General features: G+C 38.4%; 1 protein-coding gene across 1 annotated transcript; it reads right to left on the bottom strand.

The window, feature by feature from the left end:
- Positions 1-2145: 2145 nt before the first annotated feature.
- LOC104401771 (PDZ domain-containing protein GIPC2-like) lies at positions 2146-19462 on the bottom strand. The gene is made up of 5 exons (XM_010009456.1): positions 19269-19462; positions 15096-15276; positions 11625-11734; positions 10817-10898; positions 2146-2391 (listed from the first exon to the last, which is right to left on the bottom strand). Exons 1-5 carry the CDS (start codon positions 19449-19451, stop codon positions 2237-2239), a joined length of 711 nt encoding a protein of 236 aa, XP_010007758.1. The 5' UTR covers positions 19452-19462; the 3' UTR covers positions 2146-2236.
- Positions 19463-20865: the final 1403 nt, after the last annotated feature.

Below are 20865 nucleotides of genomic sequence, written 5' to 3'. Positions count from 1 at the left end.
CCTTTTCATCTAAAATAAGTTTAAAGAATAAATGATATGGCCCACAGTACTTTAACTCTTCATTATCAAGAGTACATAAGTTAAAGTAACCCTGTGTGCAAGACAGAGTGTGTCCAACTGCAACAGAAGACTGTGGGCTCAGATTTGCAACTATTAAATACAGACAAACGCTATCTACCTTGTCCTCTCTGTCCTAAAATTACACTCCTTTCTCAAAATAAAACATTCTCAAGGTTCCAACTGAACAATGGGATGTATAAAATTTAACTACCTCCTTACAAAGTTTAATTTTCAAGTTTTACTAAAATTCAAATTTTCTTGCAAAATTATCTCTACTTCTCGGAACTTGAGAATAGCCTAAATTTTCATACCCATTCCTATGTATAGAAATTGATAGTGATCACACCTGTTTGAATACACATACAGATTTCACCCCACACTGATAATGAGGCACTAGTACAATTAAGAGAAGTTTTGACACCTTTGAACTTCTTAAATACACTAAAATTTATGGCCTCCATACCACCTTGTTTCATTTCATAAAGAGGAATATCTGTATTACATGAAAACTTGTCCTTAAATCAGAGCTACAGGAGCAAAATATTCACAACAGCCTTTACAAAATTGGAGATTATCCCCATTGAAAGACCACTGAACAGTATTTATAAGACTTTATGCAGTATTTCGTAACTAGAAAAAAACACTCATTTATTGTAACATGTGCAAAAGACTGATGTAGAGTTCAGGATCCTTCCTAAATAATAAAGAGAATGAGGACCTGTTCTCTCAATGATACTCCAGAGTGTCATGGTTTTAGATTTAAAAAAAAATCATTGACATAAAACATGTAAAATTATTGGCATAATCTTTATTTCAAAGAGATCTCTGCAAGACAGTGAAAGACATTTTCCACAGAAGAAAAGTAACTAAGTAGTGATCGAGAAAAATCTTTGTAATACCTATTATTTCATAAGTTTGTGCAAATAAAAAAATACTAAAAAGCTATGACACCTTCCCAGGTCAGGCCCCACATTCTATTTCAATTTCATTTTCAATAATCAGAGATTTACTAGTAATGTATTATCAGTTAAAATAAATGTTCATGTACAAAATAATTGGAAATCCCAACATCTCAGTCAGTTTAATGCATTTTTCAGGGTTTAGGCATGTGTTCTCATCCAAACTGAGGTTGTTTGTGACATCTTCCAGGTCTGAACACCTTCCATGTCTCTCCTATGTTGCCACGTTGAAAAAAAACCCAAACAACCCAGACCAGAGGGGAACTCCATAGGATCTAAGCAAATAATTTAGCATACGCAAGATCAATTAAGCACTTAAGTCATACACTATAGTCTTCAGTGCCAGATCACAGATATTATTCAAATACATTAATAGAAACCAAATTTAACATTTGTTTCTTCCTGTGTAGTTCCTATTGCAATAATATGGCATCTGAATAAAGCAGCAGCTTCCTGGTTTAAGCATTTCTACTGTATTTCCTCATCTCAGCAATACCCAGACTGCACGTTATTATGACTCAAATGAAAGCAAGTCTTTTTCATTCAAAGTTCTTAGTTCTCATGTTTCAGAGGAATATTTTTCTCCTGAACTCAGGTTCTTCAAAAACAGGGTAGCTTCTTCCCAGCTTTGACTACAGAACAGACTATGTTCAGGCCAAACCATTGCTCCAGAGCTCTTTGTGCACATAAACAAATAAGGACAACAGCATGTAGCTAGGTAGTTTTTCAACAAGGTGAGGCCCTTAGTGACATGGTTTAGTGACATGGCAGCCCTGGGGTAACACCTGGACTTGTTGATCTTAAAGGTCTTTTCCAACCTAGATGATTCTCTAAGTTTATTAACTTTTCTAAAGAAGAGATAAAATAATCCAAATTCTTTGTTGCGTATATGTAACACTTCAGAATATTGATATCAAAGTGTATGTACAATAAAAAATACCTAATTTTCATAAAATGTCTGTATAAATATAGCTTCTTGATGCACTCCTCACAGTGACTTGTACATGTAAATTGTTTGCATTAAATGTGTAGTTGTCCAAACTTTGGGGTTATCTTCATATTTCTATTAGAAACCTTCCTTACCAAAAAGAAGTCTCAGATAAGAACACTTATGCAAAGCACCCTGGATTCATATCAATAAAAGTGTTAAAATTCTGATGTACATATTTGAAAATAATTTTGTGCTTTCATATAGGGACTGATAAGCTGCACAGTTCTCACTCAAGTCGTCCTTGCTTAGCATCACCTATTGCTCCCCATACATCAAAGACAAACTCATCTGGAAATGCAAAGTCTCCAAGAGTTTCATCCAATGCCACTGCAAATTCATCTGGATTTTTCTTGTCTCTTCCAGCTTCCACCATTGTTGCAGCTAAAAAACAACAGAACAATGTAATTATTATGAAAGTGACAGCTAACATATATTGCCAAGATAGTTTTTGAATATCTATTTTCAAAAACAGGTAGAGATCAGCTTAGGGAGATGTAAAGCTTAAATACTGGATTTAGGATTCAACAGGAATTATGTACTAAAATCCCCCCACAGTAGCAACATTCTAATCTGACAAATAGGAGAGCCTCCTTGGCTCTGTTTGCTTGACAGGTTTAACTTTTAATTCAACAGACCTTCATTTTAATCTTATTCAATTATATTCCATATTCATTGCTGAAGGCACATGAAGCATGGGTCTGAAAACCAGGTTAAGCACAACCCTTCTGCAACAACCAGACCCAGTCATCATTAACTTCAGTGAGTTTGATATGAGCTTGCTGATCTAAACCAGAAAATCAAAAGGCAAACTTGAATGTTTTTCTCCTCTAAACAATGAAGAAAACATCTCAGCAAGTCATAGTTTAAAGCAGCCAGGTTTTTCACAGAAAGTCAAAAGGAATAGGGTTTGAACAAGGAAAACTACATAAACCCTGCTCCAAGCTAGTATGGGTTTACTAGCAGCAACCCATGTTTTATGAGTTTAAAGGTTTAAATGTTGAGCACAACCTGCCTTTAGAAAGGAGTTATGATAAATGGGCTTAGAAACACTTGGAATACCCTATTTTAGGAAACAAGAATAAAACCACCAGGCTCAACTAATGTGCTGCATAAAACATAGAGAAAATCAAAGTCTGGTTTGTCAGGTATTGGGCATAGTATGTTTGCAACTACCTGAATGAAGTCATGCTCTCAAGAAACTACCATATGACCTCAGATTTGCTTAATTTTTCAGCTTTATTATATTTAATTTTAATTAATGTTAGCTTGTTTTTTTAAGCCAAAATACACCTCCAGGCAGTAAAGAGACTGAGGCATTTGCTGTGAGCCACGTTATTCCTCTGGTTGGATCTACATTTTTTTCCCCATACCATGCAAACTAAAGATAGACTAATTTCAGTGCGTAAGTTTGCTTCAATTATTATTACCTTCAGCTCTGAAAAAGCCCAAATCTTTAATTTACTTTTCCCAGCACCCTCAAGGGTGGGAAAATTTGTCCTTATGCCACTAAGAAGTGAAAAAGATCAAAGTTATTCCTGGAAGTCTCAGACAGGTGGTTCAAATTGTGCAAAAGCAAGGGAAAGACCTTGATGCTGTGCACAATAAACCAGAGCCAAAGACCAGGAATATCTCGGTACCCAGGAAAGTTAAAGTAGAGAGGTCCGATACAACAGAAGTAGATTTCTGTGATATCTTGATTCTTGTGATATACAAGTGATATCTTATAAACCCATGCTGCCCAGCATTTGCTTTTAATTAATACCCAAGTATCAGAATTTATCAAGTTTTAGACTTGGAAATAGTCTAAATACTGAGGTTGCTGTTAGGATTCAGTCTTTAGGTGCTGTGTTCATCCCTCACCTTTAGCCACCGCACAGTTTTTCAGATTCTAGGACAAATTACAGGTCTATCCTAAACAACATTGGATGCTGGCAACCCAGGGATATTAGAGCAAATCTCCCGCACCTCCCTGAAGGACGAAAAGTGACAGCACAGAGAGTTTCTCCTGGTTAAGCTAGGCCAGGAGAAATACTGGCAGCAGGTTATTAGGGTTTGAGGGATGCAGATGACTGTAAAACAGACTTGGCACAAACAGCGCTGCTGAATGCAGTTTATTTTCTGAGCTGTATCTCTGCTCCACAGACTCTGTTCATATTCACAAGAAATAACAGTATTGTACAACAGATGAAACCCTCAAAGTCTGCTTCATTTTGTGATTACTTTACACACCTGCCTTAAACTGCAGTATATCCTTCATCTTTTGTTATATATCACGTAACCACCACTTTGTTCATGAGCGTATCAAATTCAAGTGTCACACTGAAGGATTTTATAGCTTCTAGCCTTTTCTCAGAGGGATATCTGAGTGGAAAACATATTACAGTGCCTGAAAAGGGAAGGAAGTTTTGAAGCCTCAGAGACCATACTCCGTGGGACAGTCTGCCGTCTACTGCATGCACTGCATTGTATCAACATGGTAAAATCCCTCTGATAAAAAAGAAAAGAAACTTCCCCTGCTCTCAAGTTTCATTAAACCTATTTAATATTATTTTGTTAACCTGAAACTTAGCTCAAGTTTATTGACAGTTATGAACTTCTGGCAAAAAGTGTTTGCTGTTACGCAAACTTCTAACAAGTTATGAGCAAACTTGAACCATATTCCACACTGTAGACATCAGCAACTGTAATTCTGCAGAAAGCTGACGTTTTGGTCCAAACTACTCCCAGACATGAGGCGTCAAACAGAACTGCAGTGTGCCAAACTACACAAAACACTCCAAGGAAAATTTACGTAAATCTTGACAAACAAACTGCTGTGATCGAGACAGCTCAAGTGTAACCCAGCTTCGGGGCACCAAAAGTGGTGCTCAAGGACTCTCAAGACCTGTTTGCCTGTCAGAAGAAACCCTATCCCTGTTGCATTGATTCTTTCTGTGTCCCCTGTTAAATTCCTGAGACACTGACTCAGAGGAGTCTGGATGGGAAACAGGCATTAATGGGACTCTTGTTCCTGACAAGCAGAAGACAAATATCTGTCCTATCAATGCCACCTTGTATCCCTTGGCACCATAGCATAAGAAGATATTTAGAAAGGAGCAACTCTGGAAGTAATGAGGTGAAGGGTGCAATTTAAACATCACAGATTTCTGGATATGAACTAGGATATGAAGTTACTCTAAACAGACACAGAGAGGGTTGGAGGGAGAAGAGCTGTGCAAGGTGACACAAGAGCAAACCCGTATAGATACAGTTACTCAAGATACTAAAAAAACGTTGCCACCACCAGAGTGAGTTGCCATCAACAGACAAGTGTCCTAACAGACAGAGTGGGAGCAAGGAATTTAGCCAGTTTTAAGATAAATTAAGATACACGGAAGAGCCATATGACACAAAGAGCGGTGATAAGACAACACAAGATTATATTACAGTCCAACTGCCCTAGCTGAAACCTCAGAATTACATAGTAATAAACTCTGTCATTAACAGAAAATGTTACTTCAAACACAACTTTCTTTAAAGACTGAGCTATCCAAATTATGAAACAGAACCTTGTAGATAGTTCAGTAGAGACTGACCACACTTGAAAGCAAAATCCACTCAACTTAGATAATCAAGACAACTTTCAATCCAGTCAAGCAGGAGTCAGAATGGCACTGCCAAAGGCTGCAAATAAAAGTGTTTCCATCTGGAGACATTCAAGGCCAGGCTGGATGTGGTGTGGGCAACCTGATCTAGTTGAAGATGCTCCTGTCCATTGCAGGGGGGTTAGACTAGATGACCTTTGAAGGTCCCTTCCAACCCAAACTAATCTATAATTCTATGTTTTGAACAACTGTAATCAGCACTACCAGGGTACATTTAATGTACTGTATTTATTAAAGCACATTCCCGTTCCCAGATGTACCTGATCAAAAGTGCTTCCATGAAAGGATGGCAGGATCGTTGTGCTGGGCTGCACGTTTTCCACAGCCTAGTGCTGACCTCTAGTGCCAGCAGAGCTCTATTACCGTACTGCAAAGCTAACGCACGATGTAACCCATCCTTCCGGATTTTCACACACACAAGTTGTCCCACCAATGTATACGAACGGGCAAACTGAATCCTGCTTCACTGGTTTCATATACACAGAAACACTAAAGCTGGCCAGTCTTCTCCATCACCCAGTGTACATATTCTTATTTCACCACACAGTAAACACAGACATGGGCTGGCATCCCCTGGGAGCCACAGCTGTGCAGAACATGCATGTTTACACAATGACATTTGCAATGCGTAATTCCCAAGGCAAATCAAAACTACTGATTGCCAAGGCATTTAGCACTTGCCAACTTGAGGAAAACTTTACTGGTTCTCAGAGGGTGACAGCTCTGTGCCAAACTGCCTCCGCTCCCCTCCCTTTCCCCCACTGCTTCTTGTAACAGCTGCACAATAAGTGATTACAGGAACTTTTTTCCAATAGAATATTTTTCCACTCTCCAGATAGCCCAAGTTGTTTTCAGATTTATTTTTTTTTTAATATCACTTCAGGCAATGCTAATACCTGAGAAATTTTTACATAAAATGTGAAAAGTTCAGTGAACTTAAAAGTAATGAGAGGAATAAGAAGTCTTCTCAACTTTAACTGTGAAGCTCAATATCAGGTTTCCCAGAATAAGAACGAAGTACTGTATTGGCTTTTTAAACCTAGTCACTTTAACCTCCAAGATCTTTCACAAAATCCTTATTTTCACTTCTGATGGGCACGTGTAGCACAAACCATGAAAGCTACAATCTGCCTGCCACTGTTACTACCTACCTTACATAGTGGTTTTGCTACCTGTATCCTACCTTGTAGCTTCTAAAGAACCTTTTTCAGAAGCCTTAACAGAAACTTCAGTATTTATTTAGTTGTAATGCTATCAGAAGCTTTGTGTTCATTAAGAGGTAACGAGCATTATTATTCTGGCCTGAAAGAGCTAAAATTCACATTCAGCTTCCTTACAACATGACAGAAAATGAAGCATGTCCTTGCAGTTTTCAGTGCATAACATTACTTGGGTTTATTTTCATGTTGAACATTGTCAGACCTGGCACTCAAGGACCCATCAGAAATATTCGTTCTTGTTTCTTTTTAGTAAGTGTTAATTCTTGAAGTGGAGAAGTCTTCTTGTTTAACCAGACTGGCTACCTTTTTTTTTTTTCACAAAACTCATGTTATTATCTCAGAGTAAATGAACAGTTATAAACAAAATACCCTAGAGTGTATACAATAAAATCCTTTGAGAAAGGAAGTCTGGTCACAGAAAACAGAAGAGCAGAAAACAACAGATTCAGGGACAGTATTACTTTAGTCAAAGCATTTCAAGACAAAATTATCTATCCAATATTACTGGGTTTGGATACATGAACTAAGAGAAGCAGCTTGGGTGACAAAAACTTTAAACCTGTTAGGACATTTTGACTAGACGGTAAGTATGAAAAATAAAGAGTAGAAAAGTAGATTTGAAATTCTTTTAAACAGACATGGAGAATATGCCAAGACATTTAATGTCTGGCAATATTGGGGGGGGGGGGAAGAAATAACATCCAAAAGCATAAAAATAGAACAAAATATGAGTAGACGAAGAGCTAGCTAGTTAGACAGGAAGCCCTTTTCGCCTGCATTTTTCCATCAGTAGCATTCTGGGGTTGGATCCCGTAAATCCAGGCTTCCTCCCACCCAGAATCTTTGGGATCAAACACAGGTCATAACAATTCAAGCCTCACCAATTTAAAAAAAGAAATGCCACCAGTATTTTTCACTAGCAGTGCTTCCCAAGTCCCCTCCATTAATCAACTGTTCACGTTCCTTTACCAGAAAGCACTGGCAGGATTTAAAATAATCTGAATTGTCTCTCCATGGCACATTTGTTTTAAAGAAGACTGAAGTCAAGCCTTGGCCCAATTTCTAATGTGTCCATAAATGGCTGAGTAATAAACTTCCAAAGCCAAGTCTCCCTTCTGCAGATTAAGTCCAGTTTTCATAGACTAAAGAGGTAAAGAGGTAAAAGTGCATTCAAAAGGCAGGTATGTAAATCTAAACAGCGTTTAGATCTCTGAAGATACAAAACCATGTGAAAAAAAAGTGCACACATTACCATTAAATGATTTCCAAGCATTTTGCTCCAATTTAGGAATTTGTGTGTAGATTTAGTCAGCCATTCTTGAAACTGTCAAGACACGTAACTATGCAAAAATTAAGGGCTTTATCTCATCTTTAATTCTGTCTGTAATTTTACATTATTTTTCTTTCCTTTCTTTTGAACTTCTGGCTTAAAACTGGGGCACTGTTTTAGAATTCAATCACACCATGGAAGTGTCATTTTAATGGAGATGAAAGAGCAATATTAACTGACATCCAAAGCTTCTGACAAACAGAACTGCATGGGAGTGAGCAATGATTGAGATCTTAATCACTTGTCAGCTGTGCATTGTGATGACTTGCATTTTCAACTAATCTGGCTTGAGTAATGAGTGAAATTTCTAGCTGAGTGGTGATTGGCATTCTCTGAATGAATCCTTTCCTCATATTTCATTTTCATGGGTGACTGATCATATCCAGTATATGAAAAACTGACATGTGTTAATTGAACAGATCTGTGACAGGTGATTAGCTCTGCTTTCCTAAAGAGTCCTAGGGCTGTTTAATTATTTAAAAATGATAAAACATTTTGTTGATATCACAGTTGGCCCCTAACTCTACCATTTGATTTTTTGGAAATGGCTTCAAAGGTGCAAACTAAAGCTATATGAACCCTGTAGTCTTTGATTCCTGACAGTTTCTCTTTGTTTCACTCCCTTTTTGGGGAAGAGAAGGAAGAGGTAAAGGGCAAAATAACAACCCAATTGGGAAGAAAAGAGTATCTCAGAGGACAGAGGCCTCTTCCTTCTCTGAGTATTCTTTTAAGGCACTCTTTGAAACTTTCCAAACTACATACTGAAAGATGAAGGGTGTCAGATCTCCTTTTTTTTTTTTTTTGGGGGGGGGGGGGGGGGCAGGGAAATATCAAGGAGTTTATGGTAAAGCTCTACGAGGTGCTTGTCAATCATCACAACTATATGTGTGTAAAGCTGAATGCCTCAGTCTACTGTGCAAGAGCCATCCTGTTACGGTACTGACGGCCAAAACCACAGGTAACACCAGTTCCCACGGTAACTTGCTTCTCTGTCCCAGAGCAGAGCATAGCACACATCAACATCCCCAGAAACTATGCCCTAGCCTGGCTATGGACACCAAAACCAGAACACCTGTAAGTGCTTATTCCTCTAAGGCCAAAAGCCTGAGGACCTTGGAGGTAAACTGCAAGGGCAGGAGTCTCCAGAAGCCTGGCTTGAGCCGGGACTGCAACAGCTGCAGGACAAAAACAGCTCCCAAAGGGACGACAGGCACGCAACGTGGAGCTTTGAAGCCTGAGCCAAAGACAGACTGAGTGGAACAGGACACGGGATCCTCCCTAACCTAAACAGAGGGTCAGCACCACACAGAGCTCCCAGGAGCATATTACATGGCAGGGCCATCACGTATTAGAGTTGCTTGGACTAGAATTTTGGAGAATTTTTAGTTTTCTGGGAATTTGAAAGTTTAGATAATACCTACAAACCAGAATTCAGAAGTTTTGGGCAGCTCCACTCCCTTCTATGCCAGTAAACCCACCTCTACCTCAGGCTGAGGTACAAATAATACTTTACCTACAGTTTTTCCTGTGAGAAAGCTAGTAGAAGCTGCCAATCAGATGCTTGCCGGTAAGAGCAGCCAACAAAGGACTTCTGGCTAGTCACATAATCTCCCATTGTTCTCATTCCTCTGTGCTAACTGCTGCCTGTTCAACCCTCCTGCTTTGCCCTTAGCTTCATGCCAGACCCATTTTATCTTCTGCTTTGCCTTCTCCGCTTCTTTCTCATGAAAGCTCTCTTTTCAAGACCTCTTTCCATTTAGCTTGTCCTTTCTTAATTCTTGGCTGATTTTTTTTAATATTACCATAACAATAAATACGTTCTTTGTCTCAGTATTAGCAGTTCCACAAGATTGTATGAGGACTACAGCAACCACAGATGGCTGCAGCAGCAATTTGTGCTCAACTAGACTTCAGCTTCTTTCCATACAAATGGAAGTTTCTATTTAGTTGTCCTTAGATTAAGAGAAAGAAGTAACAGCTGCAAGGACAAGTTTGGTGCAGTTTTAAGGACTTACGACACTGGGGTTGAATAGTTTCTTTCATTATGAATTGATGACTGTGATAGCTAGTAAATATTCTGGGAAATTTTCCATGTTCTTCAGAACACAGGCTTTAGAGAACTTGATAAATCTGTGCAATTACTTTGCCAGTTCCCTTGCTAAATAGTTGCCCTTTCACTGATGAAGATCTCAGATTCTTCAGTGACCAACTTTGGTGTGTCTTAGCCAAGGGGCAAAAGAGCAAAAAAGCAAATAGACATGCTTGTCCTTAACAATCCTTAAACGTTTCACACACAAGCTCCACTAGAAAATACATGCTAGAAAGAATACAGTGATGACAGTTAGTGGCAAACAACTAAATAATTCATGCAAAAGCATATAGATAATATGCATGAAGACTAGAGGATTAATCAGTTACATCATAAGGCCTGTAGTGAGAGATTCTTTCTTTTATCAGACACAGGTTTGCAGAAATATGGGCAAGCTTTTGAGACCACATGCTGGAAAAATCTGCTTCCCTTTCATCCGGAGACTAAAGTACTCAATAAATTTTAGGCTACAGAAAATGAGAAATTAGTTAATCTTGTAGTAATATGCCTGTTAAAAACTCACCTAATTCAATATCTCTTATCCCCATATATGTTTCAAGAAGCTCATCCACTTTTTTAATTGCTTTTTCTTCAACTTCCGTTGGCTTTGTTGAAATAAAGGGAGAAAAAGAGCAAAAGTATGATTATGTACATGCAGATTTCAAACTAACCAGCAATTCACCACTGATTATCTTTAGTCCCATTCCAGTCACCTAGACTTACAAAACCTACAAGTAAAACATGTTTTCCCTCTTATCACAAACCTGAGCCTTCCTCCTAATGTCATGCCACACAGCTCTCACATTCAAAGTAAACAGGAGCCTTACATCTCCTGGCAATACAAATCTACATCAAATCCTCATTAGTTTTAGAGGAACCCAGAACAAATAATATTTCTTCTTCCAAACCCTAATCCTGGTTTTCCAGACATTCATGTCAACGTAGGTTATTAACCTCTCCTAACAAAAACCTTTACACCAGCACAGCACACTTCCCAGTGTCAGAAACTAAACCAACCCTTCAACAGACCCCTCCCCCTTTCCTCCTCTTCCCTCTTTTCAACACTCCTTGGTCTAATTTATCTTAAATTCATCCATGTAAAGCATGACATCTAAATATAGGCTCTCTGTTTCCAGATTCCTCAGCCTCATCTTAGCCCTGCTAGTCTTAACTTCATATAAGCATTTCTCCCTGCAGAAGGCAGCTGTCTTGAGTCCTGCAAGCTTTGTAAGGTCCAGATTTTTCTGTCCTATTTCACTTTATCTACCTTGGGTAAAACTAGATCAGGTGCTAGGTGATTAAACTATTGAAAGATCCCAAGATAACCATACCATTTCCTCCACAGTAGCAGGGCCTTTGCTTCTCAGCCGAAGTGTTTCTCTCCCTCTGGAGATTTTAGCTGCTGGCAGAGTTCCTCCCTTGGACCTTGGTTCCAGCTTTTCTAAAGACAAAACAAGTAACAACAACAAAAAGAAAAGGATACAAAACAGAACTAAGTACACAGTATATCAGAATACAATGTATCTACTTTGGCAATTACATTATCTTCACTTTTTATTCTACTCAAGATCTAGATGTATATAATTTAATTATAAATTAACTGTGTTCCAAGTATAGCTTCTCTGACAATTTCTTGTCTTCAGACCTTGATACTCTCTTGAACTGATGCTAAGACTTCCACTGACCAATGTATCTATGCAGGCCTATTGCACTCAACTTCAGACATGCACTTTGTGTAATTTTATTTCTGTATTCTCCAGAAAAGTAGAAGTATTTATTACTTTATATTAGATAATGGCTGAAGCCATCAGCCAAATGCTGATTTATCCTGGTCTTCACAGGCAGACTACGTAGCAGGTTTAGCATTGCAACATTTCCATTTTTCACTGAAGCAATGGTGCAAAAGCTACTGCTAAACAAGTCATGGTGAGCCATACTGCCGTGAGCTAACAATTCAATTTATGTCAAATGTGTGAAATGTCCATATGCAGATCTGCAGGAGTTTTTCCACTGGTTGCACAGAGGTCCTGCTTGCACACCTTATAAAACTCTACCAAGAATATCTGGCTTCACCCGAAGTTCTCTTTACCTGAATTCAGCTTTTCTTGTTTAATCTTGGGTAAGGGCACCCTAGTTAGTAAACGGAAAATGGAATAATTTAATATTTGGCTTTCTTGTTCTAGGACATGATTTTTCATTCAAGAGTGGCAAGGCTTTAATTTACTTACCAACATAGGAGTTACACAGTTAATCTGGAAACAAATTTTTCATAACTGTTCTTAATTTTGCTGGTTTTTCTCTACAAGATTATTCCTCCACTTAACAGCTAGCCTTTCCAAAAAGCTCTCCTTGAAGGCAAGACTTTAACATGGTATATTAATTTTGCCCAGGTAGATTCCAACTCACTATTCTCAGGTAAGTAGTCAAAAATCCAGATTATTCTACTGAACAAGTCTTGAAAAGTAATTTTTAATTGCTTTTAACAAATAGATATGGCACAGTCTCGTAACATATTTATTTAGCACCACTTTTCCTTAATCCTCTTATTGTTTCAAGGACTGTCTAAAACATCCTTAAGATTGTCATAATTTCTGCTAGACTTGTTTCAAAACGTCATTCCTGATATAACACGCATCTTTTTCTAGTTCAGTAACCATTAGTACATTAAAACTCATGATTTGACATAATCTTTATTTGTGACACTTCAGAACAAAGCTCTCTGGCCATCACAGAAACTATTCTCGTAATTAAAGTTTTGAGTTTGTGTTATGCTGCTTTTACTTTGTTTCTATTAATTTTTCACCAATTCACAGAGGGCCAGCTTGTGACTGGTAAGGACCAGTCTTATTCAGACAAGTCTTTATTTCTGTGCTACAAGCCTTGCCTACAGTAGCTGAAGTAGCCTGTGTGCATGTAGTAGAAAGAGATCTAACCAGTAAATTATACTCATTTTGCATTCTGATGAAAGCAAGAAAAGTTGGTAATTTCATAGGTAGGCTTGTCTCTTATTTCTGTACCTTTACAAACTTGTGTTGAAACTAACAGGAATTCAGCACCTACTGGTCCAGCAGGATCTAGATCTTGCTTGTCATCTCCTCTGGAGCTATTCCCAGCATGCTGCAGCTTGAACACTGTCTTGAATAAATTTGTACCTAAAGGCTAACTGCACCTAAGGCTAGAGGAGGGATATTCTAACCTACTGGGCACTGCAACTTCTAAATTAATTTCTGTAGGGTAAAAATCAGCCCAAAAAGCTCTGACTGCCTCTTAATTTAATGTCAGATAAAAGGTATTGTCAGGGAATTAGCAGGTCTCTTTCTCTACATCACAAACAGGTCTCTTTCTCTACATCACAAACAGACTAAAAGGTATCTTAATCACCTGACTAAAGGAATTACTATTAAATAACGTCTGAAGTCATCAATAAAAAGCTGATTTACTCTGGTCTATATAAACAAACTATGTAACACATTTAGCACTGAATACAAATTATAGACCCATATTAAAGATATTCCTATATCACTAATTGCAATACTACACATATGTAATACTGCTTTAGTGTAACATATTACATACACGTTTACTTAACAGGAGTATCAACATACATCCAAACACATTAGAGATTAACTCATTACCTTTGTTCTTCATAAAAGTACCAAAAGCAAAAAGAAATCTTCACATTTCTTTCATTTTCAATTTCTGCTGCTATTCTGACACCAAGTGTCAAGACTGGTGTATGACAGCAGTTCTAAACTACTAGTAGGTAAAAAGAAGATTTGAAAACTAAACATTTCAAACTTTTGTTGCTGTGATAAGGAGGGTGATTCTGAACACACTGTTAGTGCAGGAGTGCACAAGGACTCACACACACTGTTGGTGCAGGTGTGCACAAGGACTCACACACACTGTTAGTGCAGGTGTGCACAAGGACTCACACACACTGTTAGTGCAGGTGTGCACAAGGACTCACACACACTTAAAGAGTTCAGCAGTATTTTGAAGTTTTTATTACAAAAAAATGCTACATAGCTGGGGGGATACAAAAATTTCAGAAAATAAAAATTAAAACTCAGTCTCTATTTTGACTACCTGAGATAAACCTACTTCTTTTGGTTTGTTTTACCACACTGATAAAATTAATATACTTAAGGATTAGCAGTAGGTATGCATTCCTCCTATGCAAGTATCACTTTCTCATAGCATGCATGTAGTAGGTAGAGATAGAGCTTTGCCATACTACTTTCTTCCAATTCTGAATATACCTGCTGTATGATTGATTAGAGATCCACAGAAAAGTTGGGGGGAGAGAGAGCAGGAAGATATGCAGCAAAGGAGGTGCTTTAGGGAATCCCAGTGTTTTCTTCAGCATCCTTCTGCATTAGAGAATGCAGACCTCAGTAAAGAATACAGAAATAGACAAACCTGACACACAGATAAACAAGGACTATCTATCAGTAGAGGAAAAGAGGAGGGTCAAGGACCAGCACATTAGTGAAGTGATCCATGCTTTAAAACTGCATCTACGAAATAAAGGCTGTGCTTATTTATCATCATGTAGCAGCAAAGGAATCGAGCAACTGAGACTGAGGGAGCCCACACCAGGATGACTGCCAGAGAAAACAAGATGGAAGAAAATCCACACCTAAATTTCTCCCTTCAAAGTAAACAACAAATGTACTTCCTTGTAGCAGTTACGTTACCTTGGGTGGACGCTTGTCTGCTATCTGAAAACAAACTTACAATGCAATGCAGTGTTGGGATTTCAATGTTCCGTGAACAAGGTGGACAGCCAGGTCACTCACCAAATGCTTTCATAGGCTCTATCAACTCCAGCTTAAACATCTGACCTTTCTGCAGATCTTTTAGCATTTTGGCAACTTCATAATGCCGACAATCTGACACATTTTTTCCATTTATAGTCTCTATGTGATCACCCACACAGATAATTTTGGTTTGGTCCATAAGGCTACCTTCTTTGATTCGCTGTTGGTTAAAAAAAAATATATATCTTCATATGTACATAAAAAAAAAAAAATACATATATATACATACACATATATATAGAAAAGAAACATTTCTTTAAAAGGTAAAGAGGTGACAACACAGTTTCAAGAACGTCAGTTAACAACATTGTACCAGCAGTTCATTTTGTCTCTAAGATTTTCATTAAACATATTTTTGAAAGCATTATTTTTCAAGAAAAGTCTTTTAAGAAGCATCAAATATAAAATCAACAGGAAAAAAAAATACAACCATATTTCATACTTTCCAAGTTAAGGCTTCTGAATAAGCCGGTGTTTTTCTGCTTCATAACTCAATTCAAACATATCAGTAATGTAAATGTTTAATTGAGTTTTGGGGTTTTATTTTGATTTCAAAATCATAAACCATAGAATCATAGAATGGCTTGGGTCGGAAAGGACCTTAAGATCATCGAGTTCCACCCCCCCTGCCATGGGCAGGGACACCTCACACTAGACCATGTCACCCAAGACTCCGTCCAACCCGGCCTTGGACACTGCCAGGGATGAAGCATTTGCCACTTCTTTGGGCAACCTGTTCCAGTGCCTCACCACCCTCACTGTAAATAGGTTCTTCCTTATATCTAACTTGAACTTCCCCTGTTCAAGTTTAAACCCATTCCCCCTTGTCCTATTGCTACAGTCCCTAATGAAGAGTCCCTCTCCGGCATCCTTGTAGGCCCCTTTCAGATATTGGAAGGCTGCTATGAGGTCTCCACGCTGGCATAAGAATGTAATTTTTCTTAAGTATGGTCCAGAGACATAAAAAACCATGCGTGTGATATACTAAAAAATGACATACTATAAAGGGCTAGTCTTAAGAAGACTCATCTATAGTGATATGACAGCTACATATTAAAGTATTTCCTCTGAAAGATCAATTAAGCTTAAGAAATTCTTCTAAATGCTATCTCATGGAATACAAATACTAATGGTCTAAAGGTCATAAAATGTAATAAACTAATATTTGTAGTTTCTGTGGAGTTTAAAAAGTGAGAAAAAAAGGCCTGGTTAGACAGAGCCTTGGGTGACATGGTCTAGGCTGAGGCATCCCCACCATGGCAAGAGGGTTGGAACTAGATAATCTTAAGGTTCTTTCCAACCTAAACCATGCTATGATTCTGTGATTTACCAAGTCATTTAAAGGTCATTTAAAATTTCAGTGATTCTGTTTACTGCTGTTATATGCTGTCAAGTTTATCATGTGCCTCAGTCATATAAGCCATTATTGTATGTCTATTTAACAGAAAAGCTATGACACGGTACAATACTGTTATATTTTTTAGAGATAAGAATTTCATTCTAATACCTTCATGAATAACATACCTTTTAACAAAGACTGATGTCATTCAGGCTTATTTTGAGTGAAGTAACAGTGAGACAAGAGAGATAAACATATTACCACCCCCTGCTGTAACACCTAGCCTAGCTGCGTAACTATCTCAGAAACCTGCTTCTAGTTTCTGTGCACATGTCTGAGCCCACATATGTGCCTCCATCTGAGAGAGTCAGTGGGAAGCGTGATACTGCTCAGTGTCCTATAATATACTGCAACAATTTTTAGTTTCAGGCTGAGTTTAACTCTTTGTAACCTAGATTAAAACCAGAAAGAAGCCTCATGGTGAATGAAGAGGGGGAGTGTCACACACAGACCTGAAACCAGGTCCCAAAAGCATTTCTGTTACCAGAGGCCAAGATTCAAAAGTGTGCCCACCACACTTCAAGTCATGCTTAGTTTACACATTGAATTTATTTTCATTTAGCTTTTTTCCTTCACTTCAATCCTAACACTGAAACTGTTTAAGTAATATTCACTGGCTATGTTTTCATGTCATATCAAACGTTTTTTCTCATCTGACTTCATGTTTTTATCACTCCAAGTTAACTGATCAGAGACAGTCAAGCTACATTGTCACAGTAATTAAGATGCAATTGATACGCCTGTATTTCAAGTGCTCTATGGTCCATTTAAAAGCTAGGATCCATATTTCCTATGCAATACCCAAAATCAGTTGTAACACCCCACTTTATAGTCTCCTTATACACCAGTCAGTCATGCTTCAAGTTCTACTGTTGTTCTTTGAATGGCTAATTTGATTCCATAATACATCTTTCCCATCTGACCATGTACCCAAAAAAAATTTGTGAAATGATACCAAGTTTTGTTCTTACTAAAGCAAACCGTTAGATTTCATAGGAAAACAACCTGCAGTTCATAGTGTCAGGTTTAAAAACCTAGAAACTGCCCTGTTATTGAAAATACAATAAAACTACTACAGACTATAACACCTTTCAACAACCCACAGGTAGCTAAATTTAATATTCACTGTTAATTAATAACGGAACATAGTAACAATTTTTCAAGGAAAGTAAACATAAACAAGGAGATTTCTACTGAACTTTAGAGACCGTCTCTGCTTATTTGTTTACCTAGACAATCAAGTATAAAAAAGATGCAGCTTTTACTTTTGCATATGTATCCTCTATGCTGTTTTTAAAAATCCATTAGCTAAATATGCAACGGCAACAAAGTAAGCTCCTAGATACTCCTTTAAACTGACACGTTCCCACAAAGACTACACCATTTTCATTATACTGCTTATTATTAGACTAGTACAAGGACAATGGTATCTTTGTTCAGACAAGTTTTATACAATTTAGTAGAAGTTACAGCTTGTCTTGCTACTGTGGTGAGGATTTTCCAGCCTGCTGCAATTATGCAGTAGCCTATGTGATGGCTGCTCTCTCTCTACGTATTACCAGCCAAGCACAGAGAAAGTAACGCTGTACAGTGCTGCACACGTGAGCTTTAATCATTGCGGCACTGCTTTCAATGCTTCTTTTAAAATGCAACATAAGCAGCAGAGTGACGGAATGTTAGATGCTGCATGGGCGCTACCACTAGGAATACAGAGTTCTGTGTTTATAAACATAAAAATAAAGATACGATTTTGCCAAAATGCTTGCTGAAACTTCCACTTCATTTTTACTTTCTTAAGCATGATCTCAACCACGTTTTCCCACAACAAAGACAAGGAAATCTATTCCTAAACCATGTCTTGTTTTATATCCATGGCAGCTAAGGAATGAATAGAGAATATTACCTCTCTGTACAAGAAGCTCTGTTTACAATAGCAATGAGAATAGTGATTGGGACAGCAATAATCAGATAATTGCCAGTGCCTCACTAATAATGGATAATTGGGGTAGATTAGAGCAAAGCATCCAAAAAAGGCAGAAAACGTGATTAAGGTTCCTAATACCTACTCTAGCAAGAAGGGTAGCGTCATTTCCTCAGCCTCTACTTGTCTCAAAACATACTATCTGGAGGTCACATAGAAGATGAGGAGGAAAGCAATTATGATTAGTGTATTTTACTGCCCATAGTTGCCACTCACATTAATTCTGGTAAATTGTGTCAATTCATACCCTCAGCATCTTTTAATTCACCCTACCTATCTAAGGCAAAAGTATTGGAAAGCTGAAAAAGCACTGTACTTGCACCTATTCTTATAAAACACAAAGGCTTCTGCCCTGGGAACAGTCATAAAAACTGAAAGTACATGATCTCATTATCACGAGTAACACAAGTTCTATAAGCACCCAATAAATGACATCAGGAAATCACTTAAAAAAAGGAGGGGGCAGATGCAAGCAGTATTTAACACCTACCACCTCAGGCTAGATTGGAAAATACAATGGCCACATTGTAAAGCTGATGCACAGTATAGAAGCAATGAACAAATGAACTGATTTTGAATGACATGTAGTACAGAAATAGCTGAACTAATTTTGAATGATGTACCTAAAGAAAAGCCAACTTCATTTTTTACTTACCATATATATAATGATAAAAGATTTTATAGTTCTAAAGCATCATTAAATCAATAATTAACCTGCTAAAGTAACAAAAGCTTCTACAGAACAAAATACTTCACTGGTAATTACATTTACCTTTATAAATGCACAACCAGTTCCATTGTCTGTAATGGTAAGACCAAGCACATCATCAGTTTTAAGAACTTCCACTTCTTTTCGTTGTCCTTTTACGTGGGCAAATATGAAATCTTCAAGGCCAATTTGTGCACCTAAAAGCTTGTCCATATCAGCTTTATGAGTGTTCAAAGTGCAAAACATGATCTGTGCAGGAGGGAAGCAAAGACATTAAATTCAACAGTGTACCAGGTTTGGTGAGCTTGATGGGAAGATAAAAGGAGAGCATAGGTATGGCCTCTCTAACAGATCCATAGCTGAAACGATGGCAACTCTCCTTCTCCAGCTGCCCCAGGAGAGGTGACAGTCTCCATCCAGGCACATGAGAGAAAGCATCCATAGCTCAAACTCTGCAGGTAAGAGCTGGCAGAGAGCAAAGCAAAGAGACATGTCTGTGTGAGCAGCCTCTCACAGCTTGCCTCCGCACACCAACTCTGACACAGGCAACTTGAGATAGAGCAGAGCAGCTTGTTCCAGAGGTTAGAGTAATCAAACCAAAGAGCCACCACCATCTTTTGCTTCCTTGTTCACCCACCTCAAGTCTCAGAGGATTCAAACATCACTAGGGACTGCTTTACGACATATTTGCATGAAAGCAGTTTCATGGGGAAAAAAGAGCACTTACCAAAACAAAAGGGTCATGAGAAAGCCTACAAGGATGCTGGAGAGGGACTCTTCATTAGGAACTGTAGTGATAGGACAAGGGGTAACAGGCTCAAACTAAAACAGAGGAAGTTTAGATTAGATATAAGGAAGAAGTTATTTACAGTGAGGGTGGTGAGGCACTGGAACAGGTTGCCCAAAGAAGTGGTAAATGCTCCATCCTTGGCAGTGTCCAAGGCCAGGTTGGATGGAGTCTTGAGTGACATGGTCTAGGGTGAGGGGGCACAGGGTTTAGAACTAGGTGTTCTTAAGGTCCTTTCCAACCAAACCATTCTATGATTCTATGTGTTCCCCCCATTTACTCAGAACACGCTGTCCCCAATGGGTTTGCTTAGTTTCCTATCCTTCCTTCAGCATGAGTCCGGCATCTCTGTTCCAGCTTAGTAAAAGCCAGTCAGAAAAAGGGCAAACTGGTTCTTTATTAACCAGCCTTTCTGAAGGATTTCCCTTCAGCACTGGGTGTTACGCAATTTTTTCTCCCTGTACTTATGCTAATGGTTCTTTGGCAGGGAGGCTTATTTATCCTGGGCATAGGCAGGATGAGACTAACCCAGCTGTACTGCTCAGAGGCAGAGATGATGCTTTTGCCGACCATTGTGCTGCACAGAAGAATTTGGCCACTCTGGACAGGCTTTGGGCTTTCTGCTCTGAAACTGGCTCTACTGAACAGCCTAGTTCAGTAGAGTTCAAAAGAACAAACAAGCCCAAAGCTAGAGAAACTACACTTGCCCAACTCCTTACGGGGAGAGGACTAAGGGCTGAGGGAGCCCCACACAGCCTCCTCCTGTGAAGCACTGGAGAGCACAGTGCAGCAGCCAAAATAGAGAAACTATGTTCTAAGAGAAATGGAGAATCCCTAAAATTTAGTTCACTGAGGCAAAGAGCACCCCTAAAG

The sequence above is a fragment of the Nestor notabilis genome, unplaced genomic scaffold (assembly GCF_000696875.1).
Source record: "Nestor notabilis isolate BGI_N333 unplaced genomic scaffold, ASM69687v1 scaffold10902, whole genome shotgun sequence".
Taxonomy (NCBI): Eukaryota; Metazoa; Chordata; class Aves; order Psittaciformes; family Psittacidae; genus Nestor; species Nestor notabilis.
The sequence above is the reverse complement of the archived record's forward strand: the minus strand, read 5'-3'. Positions and strand labels throughout refer to the sequence as shown.

Coding starts and splice junctions, on each gene's coding strand:
- LOC104401771 (XM_010009456.1), bottom strand. CDS start 19,451: ATGTTTTGCACTTTGAACACTCATAAAGCTGATATGGACAAGCTTTTA. Junction 15,277..19,268: donor CTGGTTGTGCATTTATAAAG/GTAAATGTAATT, acceptor TTTAACCAACAG/CGAATCAAAGAAGGTAGCCT. Junction 2,392..10,816: donor GATAAGAGATATTGAATTAG/GTGAGTTTTTAA, acceptor GTTGTTTTTTAG/CTGCAACAATGGTGGAAGCT.